This window comes from Musca autumnalis, unplaced genomic scaffold, assembly GCF_047663935.1.
Source record: "Musca autumnalis isolate F117 unplaced genomic scaffold, ASM4766393v1 scaffold_5, whole genome shotgun sequence".
NCBI classification, from domain to species: Eukaryota; Metazoa; Arthropoda; class Insecta; order Diptera; family Muscidae; genus Musca; species Musca autumnalis.
The window spans coordinates 203,524,297-203,549,657 of NW_027412088.1; the positions used below are offsets into that span (position 1 = coordinate 203,524,297).

At 35.6% G+C, this 25,361-nt stretch overlaps 2 protein-coding genes across 3 annotated transcripts; one reads left to right on the forward strand and one right to left on the reverse strand.

The window, feature by feature from the left end:
- The first annotated feature begins 6,216 nt into the window (after positions 1-6,216).
- Positions 6,217-7,693, forward strand: geminin (geminin DNA replication inhibitor). The gene has a single exon (XM_073989262.1). It carries the CDS (start codon positions 6,410-6,412, stop codon positions 7,040-7,042), a length of 633 nt encoding a protein of 210 aa, XP_073845363.1. The 5' UTR covers positions 6,217-6,409; the 3' UTR covers positions 7,043-7,693.
- A 3,694-nt stretch (positions 7,694-11,387) lies between these two features.
- On the reverse strand, positions 11,388-19,571 carry LOC141405632 (proteasome-associated protein ECM29 homolog). Of its 2 annotated transcripts, none has more exons than XM_073990203.1 (20): positions 19,311-19,571; positions 18,941-19,075; positions 18,648-18,876; positions 18,341-18,584; positions 17,876-18,279; positions 17,343-17,816; positions 17,006-17,282; positions 16,770-16,947; positions 16,520-16,713; positions 16,288-16,456; positions 16,066-16,230; positions 15,361-15,840; positions 15,012-15,195; positions 14,475-14,956; positions 14,193-14,308; positions 13,790-14,134; positions 13,608-13,724; positions 13,406-13,546; positions 11,944-13,030; positions 11,388-11,762 (listed from the first exon to the last, which is right to left on the reverse strand). In XM_073990203.1, exons 1-20 carry the CDS (start codon positions 19,327-19,329, stop codon positions 11,545-11,547), a joined length of 5,658 nt encoding a protein of 1,885 aa, XP_073846304.1. In that variant the 5' UTR covers positions 19,330-19,571; the 3' UTR covers positions 11,388-11,544. The 2 variants fall into 2 exon arrangements, with proteins under 2 accessions (XP_073846304.1, XP_073846305.1); XM_073990204.1 differs by having other exon boundaries at positions 18,648-18,880; positions 18,945-19,075; positions 19,311-19,510.
- Between the last annotated feature and the right edge of the window lie 5,790 nt (positions 19,572-25,361).

Consider the following 25,361-nt stretch of genomic DNA (forward strand, 5'->3'; position numbering starts at 1 on the left):
GTGTGTAAATTGTGTTTTGTGTTGTAAACACGCGTTTGATATTACGATGATTATGTGCATTATCTCGATTTACCTGCATGTATTGAATGAAGAGGTCAAGGTCATGTCACACAGGCACCTAAAATCTTAATTACCCTCGACCTAAAAAACGTTTTATGATATTCAATAATAGGTCTGTCTGGTTACCCTAAAATTTGTAACAATTTGTACCAACTGTTACTGGAAGTCGTCTGTTAACACAAAAAACCAGCAAAAGAGAGCGATTTGAGAGAGACATTTTGACAGTTCTTTCACTGAGAGTTTGCAAATTCTTGCTGGACAAATTTCTTCTAGCAAGCACTAGCAATGCTTCTTCTTCCTGAAAACAGTCAATCATCTGTTTTTAGTTCTTTGTTGATTTATGTTTGTGAACATTAAAAACAATTGTATTGTGCAAATACCATAGTCTAATTGTATTGTTTTATGGAGAACAAATTTGTAAAGTGGAAAAATACTTTTTTGTTTCATTTTCTTATTTATTTTTAATAAAATACAACGTGTTTGCTTCCTTTATTGGCGGACAAACTGTTCTGTTTTGGCACGCCATCTGATTGCTTGCTGGTTTTTGCTGGGAAGGTGCCTGTTTGCTTTTTACAATTTTCTAGCAAAAGAGAATAAAAACCACTTACTCTCTGAGAAAGTTCTTGCTGGACAATTCTTGCTAGGAAAGTAACCAGACAGACTTAAGCGCTCGGCACATACGGTGCGTTGAGCGTCGCACTACAACAACCACTTACACTTTTTTCATGTGGTTGTTGTAACGCAACGCACAACGCACCGTATGTGCCGAGCGCTTTAGAGGTAAATTGGGTTTAAGTTAGACTTGTGTCTTTCAAGAACGAACCGGTTCAAAGGAACGACTCCGTGAAAAGAACGAACGGATCCGTAACCAGCACAATTTTTTATATCGTTCATTTAGATCCCTGATGGCCAAGACATTGCTGCTTACAAAATTAGCAGCAGAACCATCACCATTAGTTTCATTTATTGAGCCTTTCATTTACAAACGTTATTATTAGATAGAGTTGTTACGATATTATAGCTTCGTTCCAGAACTAAAAAGTTTTTACACATTTAACACATTTTGAACATTTTTCCGCGAAATGCGTTCCCGTACACCAAAAAAGTTGCAAAATGTTCAGTTCTCTTTGAACAAAAATGGCGCTGAATGGCTCTCTCTTTAGAAACTTTTTGCACGACAAATTTGAGCGAGCAAAAATGTGCAACATGTTTGCCGGCTTCCGATTGGCTGGAACGTCGACTTTGACTTTTGTTCCAGTTTTTTTTGACGTTTCTGTCATTTTTCCGTTCCCGTACATTTTGGAAAAATGTGTACGTTGAATTTTTGACGATTGTCTCTTTTGCACATTTACCATTAAAAAAGTACTGGAACGGAGCTTATGTAAAACTTAAGATTATAATTAGTTTTACAAACTCACGCAATCTGCGTTAGGGCTAGCATCACAAATTTGCACACACAAAACCATCAATGACTCGGTTATGGGTACTTTACACGATATGTTTTTTACATATGGGTTGTCACTTTGCATATACATTTTGTATTTAAAAAGTGACAACCCATATGTTAAAAACATATCGTGTAAAGTACCCATTAGCTACAATCAGTTCAGTAAATCAATGGCTCATATGGTTCATCTCGTTCTTTTAACTCCTCTGGTTCTTTTTGCTTTTTCGTTCAAAACAATCAACACCACCATTTTTTGCACCGACAAACTCACACAAGCTGCGTCAGCGCTAGCATCACAAATTTGCACACAAAAAACAATCAATGAATGATTCAGTTTGCTCCTCTCGTTCATTTCATTCAGTGGCTCATATCGCTTCGTTTGGACGAAAAAGAACCAACGAACGATGTGAACGACCCGGATCTTTTTGGTGAACGGAAGGAAAAAGATCGATCCGCTCAATGAAGGAGATTGCCCAACTGTAGTTTAAGTATCACGACAACGACCGTATACCTAAAGCGCTCGGCACATACGGTGCTTTGTGCGTTGCGTTACAACAACCACATGAAAAAAGTGTAAGTGAAGCCAAGTTTTTTGAAAAACAACAATATGGCTGATGCATTAAAGTTAAACATAATTTAACTGTTTTGGGACAACGCGTCACTAAACGGACCGTATGTGCCGAGGGCTTTAGTCCCGGTCCACACTAGTGTGAATTTCATTAAAAAATTCATAAAATTAGGTGTTCTTAGAAAGAATTCCTTACTACAGCAATATTATGATTTTACTCTACTATGGAACTCGATCTAGAAACGCATAATTTCATATTTTTTCAATGAATTCGCTCTAGTGCGGGCCGCGACTAAAGGGCCAAATACATTCAGTTCGTTGAGTGTTGTTTTAAACGCATTTTACACTTGAATTTAAAACAGGTGCTTTTGGAATTTACCTAATTTATTTGACAGAATTGACGCATGTTTTATAAAACATGTTAAGCTGAAACACATCCAACGTTTGAGTAAAGGTTTGTAACATTTCTGGTAAAAGAATAAAGGAAAATTGAAACTTGGCAGCATTCTGTCTTTTATTCTTCTACCAGAAGTGTCACAAAACTTTACTCAAACGTTGGATGTGTTTTCAGCAGTGTACAGAAATATGCCTCTTTTAAATTGTAAGTAGCCGGCCTTCGGCAGTTGATTTAAGACTTTCTGTTATAGCTCATTTAGACTAGTCATAAATCCTTGGCTGGATTTAATAAATCCAGTACAAATCTCATTGCATTTAGATATAAGCTTCGTTCCAGTACTATTTAATGATAAAAGTGTCAAAAGAGCAATCTGTTGAAAATGAGTCCAACACACACATTTTTCCAAAATGTACGGGAACGGAAAAAAGGCAGAAACGTCAAAAAAACTGGAACAAATGTCAAAGTCGGCGCGTCAGCCAATCGGAAGCCGGCAAACATGTTGCACATTTTTTCTCACTCAAATTTGTCGTGTCAAAAGTATCTAAAGAGAGAGCCATTCAGCGCCATTTTTGTTCAAAGAGAAGTGATCATTTTGCAACTTTTTTGGTGTACGGGAACGCATTTCGGGGAAAAATGTTGAAAATGTGTTAAATGTGTAAAAACTTTTTAGTTCTGGAACGAAGCATTTTGGAGGATTTAAATGACAGTCAGCATGGTACAAATGCACAGGTAGCCGCATCGGCAATTGTTGGTAACATAAAATGTCAAAATTTGACATCAATTCAATGCAATTGACACATTATGTTAACATCAGCTGGCTTGATAATGCTACCTGTATTATTGTACCATGGCAGTCAGCTGATTTTTGTTCGCAGCACATTTACCAAGGTAGATGCATCAGCCCATCTGATCGAATTAGAAACGTCAAAAGATTTTTTTGTAAATTGAATTCGTCCTAAAAAACATACGTCAAATTACAAATTTATTGTTTAATACTGAAAATGTTAGCACATTATGCTACTACCCAGCAAAAAAGTTTGGAAGTAGTGCAATGCAGAGTTAGGATTTCAATACATCTTTCGATACATTTTAGAAGAACTCGCTTAAAGATCCTTAGCCAAGCAAACCAATTTTTTGATCCCTACAGTCGCAGTCTTTTTTTCCAAGATCTATTTAACAGGTCACGTAAGTAGCACAAATACAACTCTGTTTTGGCCAAAAATTCTTCAATATGTCAAAATATTTGTTTACGTTTTCATACAATTTATTCACAATAACAAAAAATTTGACAGAGTGAAACCAATCAGCTGGCCGTTTTACGCCACCTTATTATTTCATCATGTTTTTTTCTGAACACAAGAAAGAGTTTCTAAAATTATAAGAATTTGTTTTTAAAAACAAAGAAATACAAACTAAAGATACGAACATTGCTGTAATTCACAAGACGAAAATTATTTTTGAAGTGGAGTTGGAGTTTTTTTGGGAATCTGAATTGGAGTTGGAGGAAAAATGAGAAACCATTTGGATGATGAAGCAATATCAGTTGCGGTGTCATAAAAAGCAGAGCAAAGGAAGTAAACTCAGTTACGATCAAATTTATTGGAGAGTTTTTATAATTTGTGTTAATGTAATAAAGTTAATATTTTTTAAACGAATAAGCAATGTATTTTATCTATTTTGGGATATTTGCAATGGCTTGCATTTCATAGCATCTTTAGACTGCATTTAAATTCAATCAAAAACACTACATCAAAGGCTGTGATTTGGATCGAAAATGGAGTGCATCCTAGCTGTGTTCCGTGGAAGCAAAATGGAGTGCATTCTAGCTGCGCGCTCTCTTGTAAAATTCATAGGTGAATTCATAGAAAAAGATGTACTCCAGCGGCAATTGTTCTAGTGATTTAACTGCATCCGTGGATGCAAACTTTTTGCTGGGTAATGCTAACTAAAGAGCAAATAAAGAATTATTCTATCGCAGTTTGCCCATCTAAAATAAATAAACTAATTATTTTATCGTTTAGAAATCGTAAATATTAGTCTGGGTTGATTAAAATCAACTTTGTACATCAAAACAAATTTAATTTTTCCGGCTTGTTTACTAATTTTTACATTTTTGGTCTGTTCCTTTACTAAATGGTAAAACCGGAAAAAGTAGTAAAAGTTGTAAACTCTTCCCATATGAATTGTATGGTGTTCGAAGTAAAGGAACGCTTTTCGAGTAAAAAGTGGTAAAACTTGAAGATTCTTGCACGTAAAGGAACAGAGCTTTTAAATTATTTCTAGTGTAGTAATTCACCGATGCATCTACCTTGTTTCTTGTGCCAGCTTGTAACTTTTTGCATTTTCTAGCAACATGTTGCATAAAACAGAGTTGTAAACGAGGATTTATAGCTCATTTAGACTAGCCATAAATCCTCGACTGGATTTAATAAATCCAGTACAAATCTCATTGCATTTAGATATACATTTTGGAGGATTTAAATGGCAGTCAGCTGATTTTTGTTCCTAGCACAATTACCAAGGTAGATGCATCAGCCCATCTGAACGAATGTGAAACGTGAAAGAATTTTTTGTAAATTAAATTCGACTCAAAAAACATACGTCAAATTACAAATGTATTGTTTAATACTGAAAATGTTAGCACATTATGCTACTAATGCTAACTAAATAGCAAATAAATTATTATTTTATCGCAGTTTGCCCATCTAAAATAAATAAACGAATTATTTTATCGTTTAGACATCATAAATATTAGTCTTGGTTGATTAAAATCAACTTTGTACATCAAAACAAATTTAATTTTTCCGTCTTGTTTACAAATTTTTACATTTTAAATTATTTTTAGTGTAGCAATTCACCGATGCATCTACCTTGTTTCTTGTGCCAGCTTGCAACTTTTTGTATTTTCTAGCAACATGTTGCTAAAAACAGAGTTGTATACGAGGATTTATGCCAGATTTAAAACAAATCCACTCAATAGGAGGATTTATTTTTGTATGGGAAATCTGGTAGATTTTGGCTGGATTTAGCAAATAAAACCTGATAATGTGCTAAATCCGGCTAATGTTGTCATATCTAAATGACATATTATGCCGGATTTGAAACAAGTCCACTCAATACGAGGATTTATTTTTGTATGGGAAATCTGGTAGATTTTGGGTGGATTTAGCAAATAAAACCTGATAATGTGCTAAATCCGGCTAATGAAGTCATATCTAAATGGACTATTAGGGGTTTCCGGAATTTTCAAGGCCTATATCTCAGGAAGTATACATTTCCGGGACAAAAAATATATATAATTGCAATCAGAATAGAAAGGGCTACCTGTGGTGAAAATGTGTTATTTCTACCTTAGGTGCCGCTAAAGTAAATTTATGCCACATTACGTTTCATATACACCACTAAATTGGATTGATAACTATTAAAAAATACTAAAATACTACATTTGGTTTGTTCTTTTACTCTTGAAAATGGTAAAACCGGCAAAAGTATTAAAAGTTGTATACTGCTCCCATATGAATTGTTTGGTGTATGAAGTAAAGGAACGCTTTTCGAGTAAAAAGTAGTAAAACTTGAAGATTCTTGCACGTAAAGAAGCAGAGCTATTGATTAAAAAAATTAATTTTCATATTTACATACAACGCCATCTATAATTCCTACCCAGCACATGACACATGCACCTTCTTTGTGAACTACAACCAACTTCAGCTTGTTTAAACAAAAAGGGCGCCATATTTTGACATTTAAAGACAAAAGATAAAAACCACCACCATCTTTATAATTGCCGATCTCACTGTGTATTGCCGAAAATATAACGTTCGAATCGAATCCCAACAGATGAAAGCGTCAGTCGCGTGAGTAAACGATCAAAAATCAGATATACAAAAACGTTCGAATATTTTGTGACTAATTTATTAAAATACTACCCATTGTGAAAATGTCTAACGCTTCTGTCAAGAAAGTCTTCATCCAGATCGAGTCGGCGGCAGAACAGCAGGAAAATCTGAAAAATCAAAGAAAAACCCTGAAAGTTTTGCAAGGGGTAGCCACCGATAAGGAGAATTTGACTGGACGTCCACAAATTGACAAGCTGAGTCGCCTTAAAGCAGCAACCGAGACCACATTGTCTGGCAGCACAGACTATGCGAAACGTAAGAAGATCGAAACACGAGTTGCAGAGACTCAAACGAGTCCCAGTAAATCAACAACAAAAGACAACGAAACGACGACGTCGAAGAAGATTACCGCAGAAGACCTAACCGGTGAAGCAAAACCCAGTGAAACATATTGGGAACGTTTGGCTGAGAAACGTCGTGAAGCCTTGGAGCAAAGTCTTGAAGAAAATCATCGCCTCTATGAACGTATTGAAGGTTTGGAGGAGGAGCTAAATACCTCACGTCAACAATTGGAGGAAGCCAAACACTTGGTCTCTGTACTCACTGAAATGTTAAATGAAGTCGAAGGCGAAGAAGAAGGAGTGGAAATTGAAGAGAAAGATCAAACAGAATCGAATGAAGACAATTCCTCAGATGATTCCAATGACGCAACACCGACCAAAGGGGATAACTAATACGTGGGGTCTTTGCAAGCAGCTAGCTCTAGGCAAATATTCCACTACTTTATTCTCGTAAATACCACACACAAAGACTTAGAGGAAAGTGAGTAAAACTGGCTTAGTTGTTCACCTAACCTTCTATATGTATTTCCAAACAAACAAAATTTCCTTAATGTTTAGAAGCGAGGTTTTTTAATGCTATGTATTTTTGATTTTATATTTAATGTTAAATTACTTTTAAAACTATTGTCACAAATGGCATTGGGACATAGCCCAGTTTACTTTTGCTTTACCACCCGCCCACCAAGCTCCTAATGCCATAGATTTAAGTTTAGCTATTTTTTTTATTGTTTTAAGATTATCGAATATCAGTTTGTAATCAAAATAATCTATCAATTGTCAATTAACAGAGCATAGGCCATTTAAGGATTACGGACCAATATTTTTTCTCAATTTGTTGCATATACTTGAAGAATCACAATTAGTTGTAAGTTATTTTTTTTCTGTCAAAAGCAACCAATAATGTATTAGACAAAAACAACAAATATCTTGTGTTATACTATTTTATCTATCTCCTACTACCAATGAATCCATTGTTATGAAAAACCATTGAATTTTTTTATAATCGTATAGAAATATTTTAATTAAAATTATTTTAATAACAAAGAAAAAGTGTATTGTTTGTTGTTCTTTTTGAATGGGGTAGCCTAACCAGCTGCAGTACAATTATTTTGGGAATAATGGGGTTCATATGTCTGTTTTGCACTTTGAGGTTGTACGTTTATTTTCTTAAACATTCCCTGAAACATGACTTCGAAGTTGTAAGAAACCTAAAGACGGAAAATTGTTCAATTTTCAACCACCTTTCTTTCTTGGAAATGCAGTAAATGATGACTTCCAACAAAAAAAAGTTACTCAGGTAGATTGTTGCAATTGAATCAAAGAATAATGATGGGAATGTTGTGCCACCACCACGTAAAACGTTTGAAATTACGTGGCATTAATTAAACAAAGGATGCACGTTCAAAATTTATTTTAAACATGACTTGAAATTTTAGAAAACATATTTATTATTCTACCTATTGTAAAGGTTAATGAATTGAGAGATCAAAGAGGTGGCTGCCACTGCCATAAAAGTATCTAATAAAGATAAGTAAACTACAAACAGCTCAAATCTTGTCTTGTATAGAATTTGAATAACAGAATATAGAATTAGATCCAAAAAGGACAAAATCATTAAATATTAACCTACATCGTAATGCGGAATGGTTTTGTGCCACAATGACAAACTGATTTTGTTGTTGTATCAGCCTTATATTAGGCTGGCTTCCGAAACGTCATAAAAGCACCCATAGAAGCACCCTTTTTTCAGAAATGGTCTTTAGATGCATCCTTTCTTTCAGAAATGGTCTTTAGATGCATTCTTTCTTTCAGAAAGGGTCAATAGAAGCACCCTTTCTTTTTGAAAGGGTCTATAGAAGCACCCTTTCTTTCAGAAAAGGTCTTTCATAAAGGGTCTAGAATTCCTCGCTGAGGAAGGCACGCATGAGAACAACCCCCACAAAACTCAATGCTTCCTTCGACTCATCAATGCAGACCTTTCTTTCAGAAAGGGTCTATAGAAGCACCCTTTCTTAAGAAGGGTCTATAGAAGCACCCTTTCTTTAAGAAGGGTCTATAGAAGCACCCTTTCTTTAAGAAGGGTCTATAGAAGCACCCTTTCTTTAAGAAGGGTCTATAGAAGCACCCTTTCTTTAAGAAGGGTCTATAGAAGAACCCTTTCTTTAAGAAGGGTCTATAGAAGCACCCTTTCTTTAAGAAGGGTCTATAGAAGCACCCTTTCTTTCAGAAAGGGTCTATAGAAGCACACTTTCTTTCAGAAGGGTCTATAGAAGCACCCTTTCTTTCAGAAAGGGTCTATAGAAGCACCCCTTCTTTCAGAAAAGGTCTATAGAAGCACGCTTTCTTTCAGAAAAGGTCTATAGAAGCACCCTTTCTTTCAGAAAAGGTCTATAGAAGCACCCTTTCTTTCAGAAAGGGTTTATAGAAGCACCCTTTCTTTCAGAAAAGGTCTATAGAAGCACCCTTTCTCTCAGAAAGGGTCTATAGAAGCACCCTTTCTCTCAGAAAGGGTCTATAGAAGCACCCTTTCTCTCAGAAAGGGTCTATAGAAGCACTCTTTCTCTCAGAAAGGGTCTATAGAAGCACCCTTTTTTTCAGAAAGGGTCTATAGAAGCACCCTTTTTTTCAGAAAGGGTCTATAGAAGCACCCTTTTTTTCAGAAAGGGTCTATAGAAGCACCCTTTTTTCAGAAAGGGTCTATAGAAGCACCCTTTTTCAGAAAGGGTCTATAGAAGCAACATTTTTTTCAGAAAGGGTCTATAGAAGCACCCTTTTTTCAGAAAGGGTTATAGAAGCACCCTTTTTTCAGAAAGGGTTATAGAAGCAACATTTCTTTCAGAAAGGGTCTATAGAAGCACCCTTTTTTCAGAAAGGGTCTATAGAAGCACCCTTTCTTTCAGAAAGGGTCTATAGAAGCAACATTTCTTTCAGAAAGGGTCTATAGAAGCACCCTTTCTTTCAGAAAGGGTCTATAGAAGCACCCTTTCTTTCAGAAAGTGTCTATAGAAGCACCCTTTCTTTCAAAAAGGGTCTATAGAAGCACCCTTTCTTTCAGAAAGGGTCTATAGAAGCACCCTTTCTTTCAGAAAAGGTCTATAGAAGCACCCTTTCTTTCAGAAAAGGTCTATAGAAGCACCCTTTCTTTCAGAAAAGGTCTATAGAAGCACCCTTTCTTTCAGAAATGGTCTATAGAAGCACCCTTTCTTTCAGAAAAGGTCTATAGAAGCACCCTTTCTTTCAGAAAAGGTCTATAGAAACACCCTTTCTTTCAGAAAAAGGTCTATAGAAGCACCCTTTCTTTCAGAAAAGGTCTATAGAAACACCCTTTCTTTCAGAAAAGGTCTATAGAAGCACCCTTTCTTTCAGAAAAGGTCTATAGAAGCACCCTTTCTTTCTGAAATGGTCTATAGAAGCACCCTTTTTTCAGAAAAGGTATATAGAAGCACCCTATCTTTCAGAAAAGTTCTACAGAAGCACCCTTTCTTTCAGAAAAGGTCTATAGAAGCACTCTTTCTTTCAGAAAGGGTCTATAGAAGCACCCTTTCTTTCAGAAAAGGTCTATAGAAGCACCCTTTCTCTCAGAAAGGGTCTATAGAAGCACCCTTTTTTTCAGAAAGGGTCTATAGAAGCACCTTTTTTTCAGAAAGGGTCTATAGAAGCAACATTTTTTCAGAAAGGGTCTATAGAAGCACCCTTTTTTCAGAAAGGGTATATAGAAGCACCCTATCTTTCAGAAAAGTTCTACAGAAGCACCCTTTCTTTCAGAAAAGGTCTATAGAAGCACTCTTTCTTTCAGAAAGGGTCTATAGAAGCACCCTTTCTTTCAGAAAAGGTCTATAGAAGCACCCTTTCTTTCAGAAAAGGTCTATAGAAGCACCCTTTCTCTCAGAAAGGGTCTATAGAAGCACCCTTTTTTCAGAAAGGGTCTATAGAAGCACCTTTTTTTCAGAAAGGGTCTATAGAAGCAACATTTTTTCAGAAAGGGTCTATAGAAGCACCCTTTTTTCAGAAAGGGTTATAGAAGCAACATTTCTTTCAGAAAGGGTTTTCAGAGAGGGTCTATAGAAGCACCCTTTCTCTCAGAAAGGGTCTATAGAAGCACCCTTTTTTCAGAAAGGGTCTATAGAAGCAACATTTCTTTCAGAAAGGGTCTATAGAAGCACCCTTTCTTTCAAAAAGGGTCTATAGAAGCACCCTTTCTTTCAGAAAGGGTCGATAGAAGCACCCTATCTTTCAGAAAGATTCTATAGAAGCACCCTTTCTTTCCGAAGGGTCTATAGAAACACCCTTTTTTCAGTAGTTGGAATTCTGTAACAACAAAAATAAAGTTATCGCTATGTCCTACCGATATAAATTGTCCGACTCCGGCTAGGAATCCCTTTCTAATAGAATTCGTTCAGCACGTTTTCTGTGAAGATTCCATTGAACTTAAGTACGTCATGGAATGCCTTAATTTGACAAATTTTCACGTATTTATTATAAAATGTATTAATTGTTCTGTCTATCACCTTGGTCACGCAATCTTCTAGGTCAAGCACTTTGCTTAATTCTAAAATTAAAATAATTAAAAATGTATGTTCTACACGCAAGACTACGTAAAAAATGTGGTCAACACTATACTTACGTTTTGAAATAACCCAACACCTTAATTAGATAATTGGTTTTTCGATTATTGACTTTGATATATGACTTGAAAGATTTGATCTTGTTGTCAAATTATTTACATGAAACGCCAAAATTTTCATCTGTATTTTGAAAAATAATATTTTATTTGAGACAAAAAATATCTTACAAATATAAATTCCCATATTTTATACCTTTTTTTGTAAATTCACATTTTAAATCTCATCATATTATTTTTGTTTAATTACCCCACCATATGTTTTGAATCGTCGTTAATGATCTTGGAAGCCACATTTAACAAACTTCTCTTCAATGTCTTTGATGCGACAGCGAACTTCAGGTGCGGAATCTTTTTGAAATTTGGCGAGATTTTCATCAAAGTTTTGTTTAATTAATGTTAGATTTTTCATGTCCTTAACATCGCTAAGGCGTTTTATTAGAATTAAGACAATGGTGAGAGCCTCTTTTCGCAAGCCTGTATGGGGTATGCCTAAAAAGAAAGAATGGAGGATTAAAATAAACAGCAACGTTTAGGATTAAAAGCTGAACATTTCAATGAAGCAAACGAGCCAGCGTTTTCGGCAGAAAGGGGGGAGAAAACTGTCCATTTTCCTCAATTCTCTTCCCTACCACCAAACATTGTTTTCATTTATTTTTGTTTTGCTACTCACCTGCCGCATAACTAACAGCCGACAAAACACTTTCACAAATTTTCGGCACAACAACATCCCTTTCCATTTCATTGTCCACTTTAGCCTTCTTTTCTTTGTTGCCAGCCGAGTCATCTTTAACATCTTCCTGGATGCCCAAAATATGTAAACGTTCTGTGTATTTTGCCAATGCAACAAGCAGACTAACTTGTACTGGCCTTGTATTATCCACCAATATTGTTGAGCAACGTTCAGCAAAGAGTATTTGATATTTCGCCTGAGTATCAGCAGAATTACGTGGCCATGCCTTGCCCAAAGTTTCACATACCACCTCTTTCAGTTTATTTAAAATTGTGGCCCTTTTGTTACGCTCATCTGTCGTCAGGTCTTCTTCCTTATCATCATCACCATCATCATCTGAGGTAGATAATTTACGCAATGCCTTTTTATCTAAGATTTTCCAAAGCATATTATAGACTTCTTCAAAACGATCAACTTCCAAATCTTCAAGAATATCACCCAAACAGGGTAAAACAAGAGTTCTGTATTGGGGCTCTTCTTTGCGACATTCCTTCATGGCTGCCTCAACAATACGTTCACAAATTTCATGTTTATGATCGAGGCCCTTGCAAAGGGCAGCTAATGCCTGCAAGAGACGTTCCTTTCCTTGAAATGTACGTCCCTGAAGACCAGTAATAAGTAAATTTATCAGTTGTAGACGATCTTTTTCTTCTAATGTGTCCCGTAAACGTTTTGCTATGGTCTGTATAGCATTGGCTGCCTGCGCCTTTCTAGACCAACTGGCATCATTTAGCGACTTCTCTAGCTTGGGTACAATAACATTAAGATTCATACGTATACCAGCATCACCGGGACTAACTTCATTCCATAAATCACGCCATGATTCAATGTTTGACTTGTTATCTTCATTCTGTTCTTCATGCATGGCAAAGAAGATCAGTGGCAAGGCACTGTCCAAGTAGTCTTTGATTAATTCATTGTGACGTTTGTTGATTGATTGGAGGACTTGTAAAACTGCCGAACGATGCGAGGCATTTTCCATATATAATTCATCAAGTTTAAGGAATAAATTGCGTATGGATTGTTCCTGAAAAGGAAGGAATAGGTGTAACTTAGTTAAGTTTCTCGAATAAAAGTAAAGAATATTAGACAATTGGGTCTTTTATAGAAAAGAAAACAGTGGGTCTTCTATAGAAAAGAAGAACATTGGGTATTCTATAGAAAAGGAGATCGTTGGAATAGAAGACCATGGGGTCTTCTATAGAATAGAATAAAAACCCAGACCATTGGAATAGAAGACCATTGGGTATTCTATAGAATAGAATAAAAACCCTCTATGTTTGTTTGAGTCTTATGTAGAATATATTACCTCTGGTATTATATAGAATAGAAATACCTATTTTATACAATAATCGAAGACCCCCTTGAGTTCTTAATACAATAAACAATTGTCTTGTCTTACCTTAGCAATTCCTATTAGATGACCAATAGCACTGGCATAATATTTTCGAACGGTGGCATTGCGATCCTTAAGGCCGACAAAAGAGGCACCCAAATATTTGCCAACCAATGGAGTCATTTCGTTACTCAGACGAATGCTTATCTAGAATTAAAAAATCATTGGCTCAGATTCCTAATACAGAAAAATAGTTGCATCATCTTACCAGGCATATAAAATGGGCACAGGCAATTTTGGTGCCCAAATTGACGGTAGTTTTTACAAGATCCAAAACGGCAGGGGTCATTTTCTCCAATGACTCATAGTCTATGAAACGGATGCACTATTTAAAAGGTAAGCCATCATTAATCAATTGATAGGATAATGTGAGATGGAATAGTAGTTTACCTTTGATGTTGTCTCTGTGGTATGGTGCGATTTGGCGGCTTCTGCCCTTATGGAATCAACCCTTTCTTGGGCATCATGATCAGCACCCAATCTTGTTGAAAGATAGGACAATTTCGAAGACTCCAATTCACCAGTGGCCTTTAGAAGGCAGGGTATTAAAGATGGCAGATGCGGTGCAATTAAGGCTCCCGATGAATCAATCATTTCCGAAATAGTTTTAATGCTAATCTTGCGGATATCAGCAACCACGTGGGTTACACCAGTTTCCAACAGGAAGGGTAATATGGAGGAGGCCACAGCAGAGCCGGATTTTCCATGTTCGGAAGAGGCGGCAGTGACACAGAGCTGAAAATGGATATAAAAATATTTATAAATGTTAAAATATTTTTTATTAGACACATACCTTGCTGAGAAATAGAGCAGTACCCTCAGCTGCCAAACGAGTGCCTTCGTGGATATCATCCATAACACGAAACAGTTGAGCCCACAATTCTTTTAATTCCGGTTCGGGTACCTCATCTGAAGAGGAAGGAATATAAATAAATAATCACAAACATATACAGAACGACCATGAATATCAGCTGCCCGAGGGTTGTCTCACTCTCTCCATTAAGTTGCAATAGCAGAGAGACACAATTTACGGGGAGTTTACATTCATGATCAGACTAATGAAATCCCCACATACCCACTTCCATGGCATTACTCTTCGATGGGGAACTTCCACCTTTACGAATTCTCTCGTCTGAACGTAACCTCAAACCATTTGGTCTACGCAAAAGATCTCTTACAGCCAAACAACAGGCAATTCTTACACGCCATTCATTAAAGGTTAAATTATCGAGTAACTCCCTTAGTATTTCCCAATAGTATTGTTCCACAACCTCCTTGGGTTCACTGACAATTGAATCCCATATGGAAATCATGGAATTTTGTATTTTTGGTGTGGGATCGTATTTGTAGCGATAAAGTCTTGGTACGATTTTACTTAAATACGGTTGCATTTTGGCCTTGGTTTCACTCGATAGAGATTTTAATCCAAATGCGGCACCCAGCTTACTTGTCCAGGCAGCATTGTGATTGGCCAATTGCATAAATTGATAAATCATTTCCGGTTGATTGAGATCAGAGGCCAAAGAACATAGTTCCTTATAGGTAGTAATGTTGCCACTAAGATAAAAATAAAGTTAACAAAATATTTAAATGGAGTAGTTGAGGTTATTACCCTGTAGGAGTTTTACCCAGCATACCCTCGGCAAAGAGCTCTGTATCTTCATTGACTTTGTTAACCTTGCGTTTGCCCCCCATTAATTGGTCCAGCAAAGAATTAGCCAATTCATTTTGGCTAGTGGGATCTGATAAGTTATAGACCAAACCCAAACCACGAGAGGCCACATCTTGGACAAATTCTGTGAAAGGAAAATAAACGTAAAATTACAAAACAAATGGTTCCATTTTGCTTCTCATATATTTGAGACAGTTCTGAGATAAAAAGTTCTTCTCTCTCCCTTCTCAATCCATAAAAAAAGACTTCTTCCAAAAAATGTTTCGGCCAACCTCCCTGTAACACTTACCACTATCATCTGACAACAGCTCGGTAAAAGCATATTGCAACATTTGCTTCTTGTTGAGCACTGCTGGTCTATAGCTGCAATTTTTGATAACGGCCAAAAGCCACACAGAACACGATTGGCGACAATGTGGATTTGGTTCGGGTACAAGACGTATTAGGGAGTTCAAAAATGTTTCAAATGCCTCATCACTGCAATGAGGATTAATAAAATCTTCCGAAGGTTTGCCCTCACTTATATCATAACCACACAATGTTGTTGCAATAGCATCCGAAATGGCAATATTCAAGGCTGCATCTTTTTGTATCTTCACCAAAGAGAGGAATTTCTCCAAGTTCCTTTGAGTAAAATATTGTCCATCACCTATAGCTAAATTGCCCAAACATTTTGCAGCTTCTGCTCGAATTTTGGGCCGTACTGAAGAGCTTTTTAAAAGTCTATGAACAACTGTAAAGATGAAGTACTTTGTGGAACCAGTAGCAGCTGAAAATGGAGATTAGTAGATTATGTTAAAGTGAAATATTCAAATCATATGTCGTCACCAGAAATGCCCATAGACGTAACCCTTTGAGGGTTACGTTTTTAGGCAGTTCAGGTGACGATATGCTCTTCTTATATATGCCGAGAAACCCTTCTGGCAAAATACTTTCATGCAGAAGATCAAAAAGTGTTCTAGCAGAAGATACAAATTTGCTGTTCTAAACTTACTATACTCCGTCATTTCCTCATCATCATCATCGTTGTCATTGTCAGGTTTTTGGAAGGTTATTGATAGCTGAACATTTGGTATGGCAGTCCATTTGCTTATCATAGAAAAACATTTGGCAGCAGCCGATATGAGTAAATCCTGAGGTCCTTTCACCAAGAATTCAGCTGAAAACAAAAGAAAAAATAGTTATATCTTCTTTCCCACAGGCTCCGGGCCTTTACCTATAATTTTGATGGCATCCACAAATTGTGACCAATTCTGATAGTCTTTCTCCACCTCAGATTGTTTATATTTCTGAATAATGCGACTAAAGGCATGACCCATTACCAACAACCAGCCATGTTTGTGTTCCAATGACCGTTGAGGCAACTCCTTAAGACAATCACCAATCTATAAACAAATGATTCCTTGTAGGTAAAGATAAAATAAATAACAATTAAAAGAAATACCCACCTGAGCATTAAACTCATTTTCATCAAAACCATAGGCCCATAGTATACCCACAATTTGTGCCACATTGGAACGCATATCTTCGGAAACGTCTTTTAGGGAATTAGTTAAGGGCTCCAATAAATGCATTTGAGATTTACACAATAGGTCAGGTGTAACATTCAACAAATCGTAGAGACACAAAAGATTAGATTCATCTGCAAAAATTCATTCAGTCACAAAAAGAATAATCAAATTATATTAAGATCCTTACGTCTCCTTGCCTCTACAGCCTTTTGTATAAACAACAAATATTGATGTAATTCATTGTTTTCCGATTCTTCATAGTTACACATGATGTATTGCTTTAGTTTGTGTTGATATTTTGTATCGCCAGGAGCACAACGAGCACCAGCTGAGTACCACAAGCAAATACGCAAATAATCCAAAATCTTAAATAAACAAAACAATTTTTTTTAACATTTCCACAAAAAATATTTACTCCGTTACCTCTTCATAAACCTCCAATGAAAATGGCAACTTTGTACGTCCCACCACCACTGCCATATTCTTTTTTAATCTTTTTTCAGCAATTTCATTGACATGATGCATCATTGATTTGAAGCTGGGCAGTACCACATGCCTCTGTTCCGAAATAAGTTTGTTGAAGTCCTTAGTATTTTTATCTTCATTTACATATTCAATGGATGACAACATTTGATAGTTGATGTGGTCCTTTTTGGATACACCATACAGATATGATGTGACATTTTCACGCAAGGAGTTGCTAGAAAAAAATAAATATTATTAAAAGTTTTTTTAGACAATAATTTCACATTTTTCCTACCGTTCCCCAGCTATTAGAAGCAGTAAATACCTAGCAGGAGCATAATATTCTGGATAGCATGTTGTTAAAAATATACTGGTAACATTTTGTACAATGTTTAGCTTAGATTCAGCATTATCGGAAAGCATGGCCAATAGCAAATGCTGTTGGCCACTCAATTTAACCACTTCATCTGTGGTGCCATCTTCGGATTTATGTTCTTCAGGTTTCCAGGCAAAGGCGGGAGCCATTGCCACTAAAGCTTCCCTAATGGAGGTGTGTAGATCAGGTGGTGAATTTGTTAAGTGATTGAAATATGAAAGGACAATTTTTAAGTCCTGATTAACAGCCGTTGGACAAGTACGCGAAAGTTGGGCCAATGCTGAATAAGCTGCATTTTGCACATCATTGGGCTCACTAGAATCTTTGCCCACCAACTTGGAAAACCCAGTCAAAAGTACCTTTGATACTTTATTGATAATTTCCAAGGGACCTCTGTAAACAAGAAATTACATATGAAAATAAATTTCCAAATTCCATTTAAACCAACTTACTCCTTAATAAGATTTTCGGCAAATTGTAGGGACAACACCTTGCATTTCTGATTGGTATTTGTTCCAAACAGGCCCTCGAACACAACTTGGATACCTTTGGGTACATTAATACCCTTGCCATGGCATTTAATGAGATACAACAAGAGTTTTTGCCTTACCCTAGCACAGCAAGGCGTTGTCTTACGTTCAGCAACATTTGAACCATTGCCCGAAAACAAAGAATACAAAGGCATTGTAACATGGGGATCAGTAAAATCTAGAACTGTCACAACTTTACTCAGCTCTGCAATGGCTGGGGTGGCCACACTAAAACGGGTATCAGCCGAAGCCAGTACCAGTAGCAAGAAAATATCCAAATCACTAAACATGCCAGAACAAATAAAACGCACAATGCCTTTTTTAATCTGCAATTGCAAAATGAAAAAAAAAATGAAAATTTTTGCATTTAAATCAAAATATACTTACATTTTCCAATTCTTCAGCCTTCCAGTTATTAACAGTAACCCTCTTAAAGGAATAAGGACTCATCCCAGCAGGAACATCTTGTTCCTGTGTTACACCATAAGGCAAAAGCAACACATCTTGCAACAAAGACAAGAAGTTTTTCTTTATTTCTGGTTTATCGTCTAAATTCAGCACTTCCTTTCTTTGGGCAGGGTCATCTGGTAGTTTGATATCATTCAAATCGGCCAATATCAACATGAATAATCTTACAAACAGAACACGAGTAAAAATTACAAACAATTTAAGTGAATGTACGCAAATTACTTACTTGTCTTGATAATTTTCCAATTTTCCTTCACAGCCAATAAGCTTGGCTGCTAATTGTGAACGAGATTCAATGCTTAAACGTGGATATCCCATAGTTATGAAAATTATGGCAAAATTCTGTAAAAATGGTGAATTGGTTGAGGCTTTGTATTGATCAATTAAGGCCTCTACGGGAATTTGAACGGAGGATCTTGAGCTTAGGCGTCGTTTAATATGAGTCAACACCTCTACTACCTTTAGAAACAAAGATAAATGTTATAAATTATTAACTATTGTGATTTTGAAAATAAATACCAACCTTGTTGCGCACAGTATCATGTGGCGAAGTGATTTTTAATATAACCGGTGTTAAAAATCGTCCAACACATGCCTCCAATTTTTCATCTGTATCAGCGCAACCCAGACGCAACAAAACACGTTCCAACAGTTCTAAAATACAAAAGAAATGCATAAGGAAGCAAATAATGCAAATGAGGTAAGAGACGTTTAAATGCATATCACCGAGAGCAACAAGGAGTGAAGATAATGGAAAATAGGGGTAGTATAATTGAGATATAACTCTACAAACGTTATCTGTCATCCCAATTTCACAATAATTATTTAATTTATTGATATCAAATAAATAAAAAAAAATAATTTAAGATTTTGGGTGTGTTATTCTTACCGATTTCCTCGCTTGCCATTTCTTATATCCTCAATTGTTTTACGTTGTGACACCAATAACTTTCTCTTGGCGCCTCTTCAATATCAGCCAATTGATTTACACGTTAAATCCTTCTTATTTTCGCCTAAATATTGCAAATTCAATTGTTTTCCTAACAAAACAAATCTGATTATTTTTGCAATATCATTAGTTCAAATGAACTATTCCAATGAAAGAACGATAAGGACTATATCCGGCTCTTTCGTTCATCTAGTTCCATTTGTTTAACTAGTTCCTATTGTTTGTCTTATTATTTCATTTACCCTGCGTTTACAAATGACAGGACAGTTGACTTCATGTATTGATTGTCAAAATCCCACAACTTGCCTGTGTGACGTAGGCGTCCAGACAACTGCGAAAACAGTTGTAAAATTATGAATGAAAATAACCGATTTCTTTTTGTTTTCAGTTCACATATTTTGTTTTGTACATATTCTTTTGTTTTCAGCACATTTGAATTATAATCTCACTTCTTTTTTACAGAAATGTCAAAAATTTGTCAACCCGGCTGTCTGTGAAAAACTGATGGACAGCTGAGAGACAAACGACAAATGTATGCATGTGTTAGTAAATCAGAGTTGTATTTGAATACAAACTGTCTGGTGTAAACGCCTAGTTACATCGCTCAATCGGACAAATGGAGCTGTTGTCACTTTTGTTTTGTATTTTACAATTTTTTATATTGCGTTTTCATTTGCGTTCAAAAAAGGTAAAGGTAACAAGAAACATATCTCCGACGTCACATTAATGAAGGAACTATATGGAACGAGATTAAGGAACTAGTTCCTTTTGAGAAATGGAACGAGAACGACCAGATTGTTTGTGTTATCAATTCAAAGGAAATGAATTTTTTTCATTGAAACAGCTGTTAATAACTCTGTTCCTTTACGTGCAAGAATCTTCAAGTTTTACCATTTTTAACTCGAAAAGCGTTCATTAACTCCAAAAAGTAGTAAAAAAGAGAGAGCATGCCAAAATGGCTTTATCTTTTGCTGTTGGAAAAGTGTATCATATTCAAAACCTAAAAGTTAAGCTTGGTTTACATTTACGAAATCCACTCGATTTCAACTGTCAATTCCTTTGCGTATACATACGTCAAATGAAAACTCATCCGAAATCCATTGGATTTCATTTGACGTTTAAGCAATGGAATTGACAGTTGAAATCGAGTGGATTTCGTAAATGTAAATCAAGCATTAATCAGCAAATGAAGCTGCTCTGTACATTTGGTGAAAAGAATCCATTATAAATTATTTACAATAGGCCTATGCAATGTTCATATCGAGTAATAAATAAAAATGTTTCCATTAGGTAGATGTGTTCAGGTGAGATATGAGTGTTTTGATCTTTTCATATTATGCTATTATTAATAATCTATATCATATATAGTAGTTAAGGTGACAAGTATTGTAGTTTACACGTCATACCATTTTCCCGGCAGCATAATACCTTAAAGGCCTCGACACATAAGAAGCATGGCATTTTTGCATAAGTCATATCTGGTAAATGACTAAAGACCAAGTTCGACCTAATAAAGAGATTTCAGAATCACATTTGAATTAGGTCGAACTTGGTCTTTAGTCATTTACCAGATATGACTTAAGCAAGAATGCCATGCTTATGTGTCGATGCCTTAATGCCGAACTGACATTCCATCAAGGTAGAATCGCAATGACTTTTGTTGCTTGCTTCACGCTCAATTTCATATAAATGAATAAAGACCAGGTACTGCCTAATTCAAATGCAAATTTGATTTCTTTATTCCTTTACACGAATTCCGGCTTGGATAAGGATGAATTTCTCATTGTGTTCTCACCTTACAGGCCTCGTCAGCCAGATATTCTCTTATGTGACGAGGCCTTAGTTCTGGACGTTTTCAGGCTCAACTCAGCCAGACAAAAACTGTTGTAAAACATACACACATAAGCTTCGTTCCCGTACTTTTTAATGGTAAAACTCGTAAAAGAGAGAACTGCAAAAAATTTGTTCTCACACACAAGTTTTTTTAAATAGTTCGGGAACGGAAAAATGGAAAATACGTCAAAAAAATTGGAACAAATGCCAAAGTCGGCGTATCAGCCAATCAGACGTCGGCAACTATGTTACTATTTTTTTACTCGCCCAAATTTGTCGTGTAAAAAGTTTTTAAAGAGAGCATCATTCAGCGCCATTTTTGTTTAAAGGGAAGTGAACATTTTTGTTCTGTTCCTTTACTTTTAAAAGTGGTAACAGTGGCAAAAAATGGTAAAAGTGGTGAACTGGTCTCATATAAATTGTATGCTTTTTAAAGTAAAGGAACACTTTACAGGTTAAAAATGGTAAGAAATGGTAACCTCAGGCACGTAAAGGAACAGAGCTTTTACAACTTTTTTGTGTACGGGAACGCTTTTTCGAGTAAAATGTGTAAAAGTCGTAAAAATTGTAAAAACTTTTTAGTTCTGGAGCACAGCTATAGATATATGGTCTGTTCCAGTACTGCAAGAATCTACTAATTTTTATTATTGCCGATATTATCGTAGTACGAATTAGTAGCTTCCTGCAGGTTCTGGAATAAGCATATATTAACATTTGTTCCTTTACTTTTAACAGTGTCATGGTACATGGTAACAGTGTCAAGAAATGGTAAAAGTGGTAAACTGCTCTCATATAAATTGTATGCTTTTTAAAGTAAAGGAACGCTTTTGGTCTGTTCCTTTACTTCTGAAAATGGCAAAACCGGCAAAAGTAGTAAAAGTTGAAAACTGCTGCCATATGAACTGTATGGTGTCTCAAGTAAAGGAACGCTTTTCGAGTAAAAAGTGGTAAAACTTGAAGATTCTTGAACGTAAAGGAACAGAGCTTTTACAGGTTAATAATGGTAAGAAATTGTAACCTCCGGCACGTAAAGGAACAGAGCAAAATTGCTCCCAGGTAACAAGTTTTGCACAAAAGTAAAGGAACGGAAAAATAGTAGATCTGGCAGCAATGTCAAAAAAAACAAACATGACTGCTTAAAAAAATAAGAAACAAAATAAATTTCACTGATTTTTTATTTTTTATTTAACTGCTTTAAATTTTGCATTATTTATATTTATTTTATTTTGCTTTGACAGTGCGCGTTGTTTTCCTTTTTCTTTTGCCTTAATTAAATGTCAAATCTGCAGTTTGACCAATTTTACACTGTTTACACCACGAAATTTGTCGAGCAGAAAGTAGTAATTGGGAAAGCCATTTTGGCGTGCCCCCTTTTAAATTTTGCTTCAAGTTTTACTACTTTTTGAGGTTAAGGAACGCTTTCCGAGTTTACTCTTGTGCCAGACACTGAAAATAACACATGAAAATATTTAAGCTTTTAGAAGAGAGCGGAGGTGAAGGAGCTCACTTTCTTCCTTCTTACCCATAAGCTCAAAACATTTTCATGAAAATTTTCATAGTCTGGCACAAGTCTAAAAATGGTAAAACTGATAAAACTTGAAGAAACTTTAACGTAAAGGAATAAAGCTTTTATTTGTTTGGCATTCACATTGAGATGACAGCACAAATCAATAATTGGTCTGTCTGGTTACCCTAAAATTTGTAACAATAGCTGTGTTCCAGAACTAAAAAGTTTTTACAATTTTTACGACTTTTACACATTTTACTCCAAAAACCGTTCCCGTACACAAAAAGTTGTAAAATGTTCACTTCTCTTTAAACAAAAATGGCGCTGAATGACGCTCTCTTTAAAAACTTTTTACACGACAAATTTGGGCGAGTAAAAAAATAGTAACATGGTTGCCGGCGTCTGATTGGCTGATATGCCGACTTTGACATTTGTTCCAGTTTTTTTGACGTATTTTCCATTTTTCCGTTCCCGAACTATTTCAAAAAACTTGTGTGTGACAACAAATTGTTTGCAGTTCTTTCTTTTACGAGTTTTACTATTAAAAAGTACGGGAACGAAGCTAATTTGTACCAATTGTTGCTGGAAGTCGTCTGTTAACACAGAAGTCCAGCAAAACAGAGCGAATCAAGAGAGACATTCTGACAGTTCTTTTACTGAGACTTTTCAAATTCTTGCTGGACAATTTCTTCTAGCAAGCACTTGCAACTCGTTTTTTCTTCCTGAAAACAATCAATCATCTGTTTTAGTTCTTCGTTGATTTATGTTTGTGAAAATTAAAAACAATTTTATTGTGGGAATAGCAAACATAATTGTATTGTTTTTTTGGAGAACAAAGTTGCAAAGTGGAAAAAATTCTTTATGTCATTTTCTTTTTTATTTTTATTAAAATACAACATTTTTGCTTCCTTTGGCTATTTCATTGGCGGACAAATTGTTCTGTTTTGGCAAGTCAGCTGATTCCTTGCTGGCTTTTGCTGGGAAGGTGTCTGTTTACTTTTTACAATTTTCTTGCAAAAGAGAATAAAAACTCCTTAAGGCCTGCGTACATAAGCTGCCTTGCCTGCTTACCTTGCTTACTTCTGATAAAAGAATAAAAAAGAAAAGGGCAACCCAGTTCGAAATTTCCTCGGCCTTCTTTATTCTTTTATTTTTATTATGTCAAAAATGGAGCAGGAAAGCAAGGCAATCAGGCAGAGCAGCTTATGTACGCAGGCCTTTACTTCTTGCTGGGAAACTAACCAGACAGACCTTATAATACAGTTTGTATAGCATAAGTGAGAGCGATTCGAGAGAGAGACATTTTGACAGTTCTATCACTGAGAGTGCAAATTCTTGCTGGACAAATTTCTTCTAGCAAGCACTAGCAATGCTTCTTCTTCCTGAAAACAGTTAATCATCTGTTTTTAGTTTTTTGTTGATTTATGTTTGTGAACATTAAGAACAATTTTATTGTGCAAATAACATAGTCTAAGGGCCATTATTACATGTGTTCTTTTACTATCTGATGGATTTGAAAATGCAAAATAAACTAATTTTGAGGCATTAAAAATATAATTTTCACATTGAAAGTTAATGACAAAAAGCTCCTCCTTCAAATTCAATCATCACTTTTAACTTTAAGTTAACCGGAACGCTATAAATCTGTTCGGTAAATCGAAACTATAACAAAAGAAGACTTATAATAATGGCGGTAATTGTATTGTTTTATGGAGAACAAATTTGTAAAGTGGAAAAATACTTTTTTGTTTCATTTTCTTTTTTATTTGCAGTAAAATGCGACGTGTTTGCTTCCTTTATTGGCGGACAAATTGTTCTGTTTTGGCAAGCCAGCTGATTGCTTGCTGGGAAGGTAGGTGTCTGTTTACTTTTTACAATTTTCTAGCAAAAGAGAATAAAAACACCTTACTCTCTGAGAAAGTTCTTGCTGGACAATTCTTGCGGAAATTAAGCTATTTTAAAAACTAATACATTATAAATAAATTCAAATGAAGACTTCGGCCTGAATTCGCCTATTGGATCACCTTGTTAAATTCGCCTTGTTATAAAACAAAACCATGGCCCAATTATAGGTCCTCCAGCAAAATCAGATGTTTTCGATTTGAGCTGTCAAAATTCGTATTTGTCATTTGAATTCGCTGTGAGGTATAGAAATGTAAACTGTACAGAAACAGGTAGATGTATCTCGAAAACAGAAAACAAATAAACCTAATGTTATACATGTAAAAAGTCAGCATTTGTTGTGTTTTGTATGAGAATTTAATTTACAATAACTTATTTTAGCATTTCAAGTTCGATCAGCTGATATTTTCTATTTCGTCAAACAAAAATAACTACGGGAACAACTTTTTCTCGGAAATGTTTTGTATGTATCTACCTGAATTGATAGAAAAGAAATTCGCCTCAAAAATTTTTTCGCATCTGCTTATAAATTTTGACATTTAAAATCTTTGTTTTTCTTTGAATTCGCTTGATGGAGGACCTATAATTGGGCCATGAACAAAACAATACTTTGAAGCTTGGTAGAAAAATAAAAGGTAACAGCAACACACCGCCAAAGACATAGAAGAAATAACGGTGAGAACACAATGAGAAATTCATGCTTATCCAAGCCTGAATTTGTGTAAAAGAATAAAGAAATTCGTAATCGC

Excerpts from the sequence above, each read along its gene's own strand:
- geminin (XM_073989262.1), top strand. The coding sequence starts at position 6,410 with ATGTCTAACGCTTCTGTCAAGAAAGTCTTCATCCAGATCGAGTCGGCG.
- LOC141405632 (XM_073990203.1), bottom strand. Across the intron at positions 16,457-16,519 it reads AAAATGAGTTTAATGCTCAG|ATTGGTGATTGTCTTAAGGA; the intron begins GTGGGTATTTCT and ends ATTTGTTTATAG. Across the intron at positions 11,763-11,943 it reads GGCTGTTAGTTATGCGGCAG|GCATACCCCATACAGGCTTG; the intron begins GTGAGTAGCAAA and ends CTTTCTTTTTAG.